The sequence below is a fragment of the Pyrus communis genome, chromosome 3, assembly GCF_963583255.1.
Source record: "Pyrus communis chromosome 3, drPyrComm1.1, whole genome shotgun sequence".
NCBI classification, from domain to species: domain Eukaryota; kingdom Viridiplantae; phylum Streptophyta; class Magnoliopsida; order Rosales; family Rosaceae; genus Pyrus; species Pyrus communis.
The window spans coordinates 15,937,264-15,939,455 of NC_084805.1; the positions used below are offsets into that span (position 1 = coordinate 15,937,264).

Consider the following 2,192-nt stretch of genomic DNA (forward strand, 5'->3'; position numbering starts at 1 on the left):
AGCATCATTGAGATAAATGGTGTTTGCCTCTGAATGACACTCGTGCTGAGGCATATTTAATTTATGATCTCTTTCTAACATGTTAGTTACGAATGGATGATTGTTACATTATGATAGTGTCCTCTGGAATTTTATATGCAAAATAAATCAGCTAATGAGGTGGTATGCTGGTGTAGGAATAGACATTGCGTAAACATTGCCTTGGGAACATATAGATGGAAATCGAAATCGTGTTACCTTTTGCTGTCATTGAAGTGCATGAGATTCCATGTCCCCTTTCCTTAACCAGCACTATATATTAAGTAGATGCGCTTCGAAAGAACTCATCAATCTCAATTGTACATTAACTACAGAGTCTTCTCTTCTAGTTTCTCTCAAAACACAAAGAAGCAATGGCTTTCCACACTCGCTCTGACAGCTTCCCCTTAAGGCCACACCCGATCGTTCAACAAGTTGATGAACATTTGTCCAGATTGACGTCTTCCAAAGCTACCTCCACATCTTCCTTATCCATATACCATAACCTAAGTAGCCTTGGAGACTTGTATGGTTGTGTTGATAGGTTGCTTCAGTTGCCCCTCACACAACAAGCCTTGGCCCGGGAGCAGAATGAGAAATGGACTACTGAGCTATTAGATGGCTCTCTCAGACTCTTGGACATTTGCAGCACTGCCAAGGATGCAGTCTTGCAAACGAAGGCATACGTACAGGATCTTCAATCGATCATAAGAAGAACGCGAGGAGGTGAATCTGGAGCTCTCACAAGTGAGGTTAACAAATACTTGAGAGCTCCAGGAAGATGGTTAAAAAGGCAATCCAAAAGGCTATGAAGAATCTTAAGGGAAGCGAAAGCAAATCCACATTCTCTCCTTTCAGCAACGACACTGAGACTGTTGCCATTATCAGCAAGTTGAGAGATGTAAAAGAAATCACTCTTGCAGTGCTCGAATCTCTTTTGTCCTTCATCTCTGGGTCAAAGTCAAGGCCAGGCAGCTGGTCATTGGTTTCTAAGATGATTCCCACCAAAAAAGTTGCCTGCGAGGAAAAAACCGAGTCAAATGAATTTGCACAAGTCGATGCTGCACTACATAAGACAAGCAAATTTGAGAACGCGCATAACCAGCTTGAGAAGCTGGAGTTATGTATTCAAGATCAGGAAGAAGGACTTGAGAGCCTATTCAGGCAATTGATCAAAACAAGAGTCTCCCTCCTCAACATCCTAAATCACTAGATGTTTATGTCCTTCTATTTTGTACATGAAAAACATACTTGTATAAACCTTACACATCAAATCAATTATACTTAATGATATACTCAAATCCAACTATTCTTGTTATTTGATCAAAAAGCTTCCATTTTGGGAACTGTTCATAAACTCTTGCTAGTACATAAATACTTAAATTTGACCATTTCTGTTCTCGGTATACCTTCCAATCATCGTCTTGTTCGTGGACTCGAATCTAAAAATAAAATGAAATGAACATATCCATATTGTCTAATTACCAGGTGAAAATCAGAGAACTGTAAATTTCCAAGTTAAGCCTAAGAGGTAAATTTTACTGCAACGTTTGAAATTATGATTGAGGTCCGTGGATCACATGGGACTTGTGTAAACAGATCGATTACATCACATGTCAAGGTTGTCAAGTTTCCAATTGCCTCAAGAGAGATAATATTAATCAACAAATCAATGGCATTCGAAGGAGGATTCGATTCTCACATGCTTTACTTAGTAAATATATGTTGACGGTCTACCTGTTAGAGGGGCAATAGAGACTAAAAAAATGTGTTCAAGTCTATGATATGGCGTTCCTTGCTTCTTGCAATAAGATCATTCAGACACCCAGAAAATTCATAATAATGTAGATGGGGTAGACACAAATTAAAGAAAATGCACCTCCTTTTCTTGTAGCTAAGATAAAGAAGCCAATGCACACTTGCTCTGCTTATTTAGTACCATTATTGCGAATATAAGTTTGTTTTGCCATTCCGTCAATGAGACTGAGTAATACACCTTCTCCCCTACCAATGGCAAAGCTAGGAATTCTCAAGGGGAGGGCTATTAAAGGATAGAAGCATCTGCCTTCTTTTTGTCAAGCTCCATTAAAACAGATTCAGTTGCGAAAACTCGTTAAATACTTTCACAGTCTCACCCATTTCTCCGCATTTGGGATACAATTCAATCAACCACA

General features: G+C 39.1%; 1 protein-coding gene across 1 annotated transcript; it reads left to right on the forward strand.

Annotated features, from left to right (window-relative positions):
• Positions 1-392: 392 nt before the first annotated feature.
• On the forward strand, positions 393-1,231 carry LOC137728276 (uncharacterized). Its single transcript, XM_068467111.1, has 2 exons — positions 393-811; positions 877-1,231. Exons 1-2 carry the CDS (start codon positions 393-395, stop codon positions 1,229-1,231), a joined length of 774 nt encoding a protein of 257 aa, XP_068323212.1.
• The last annotated feature ends 961 nt before the right edge of the window (positions 1,232-2,192 follow it).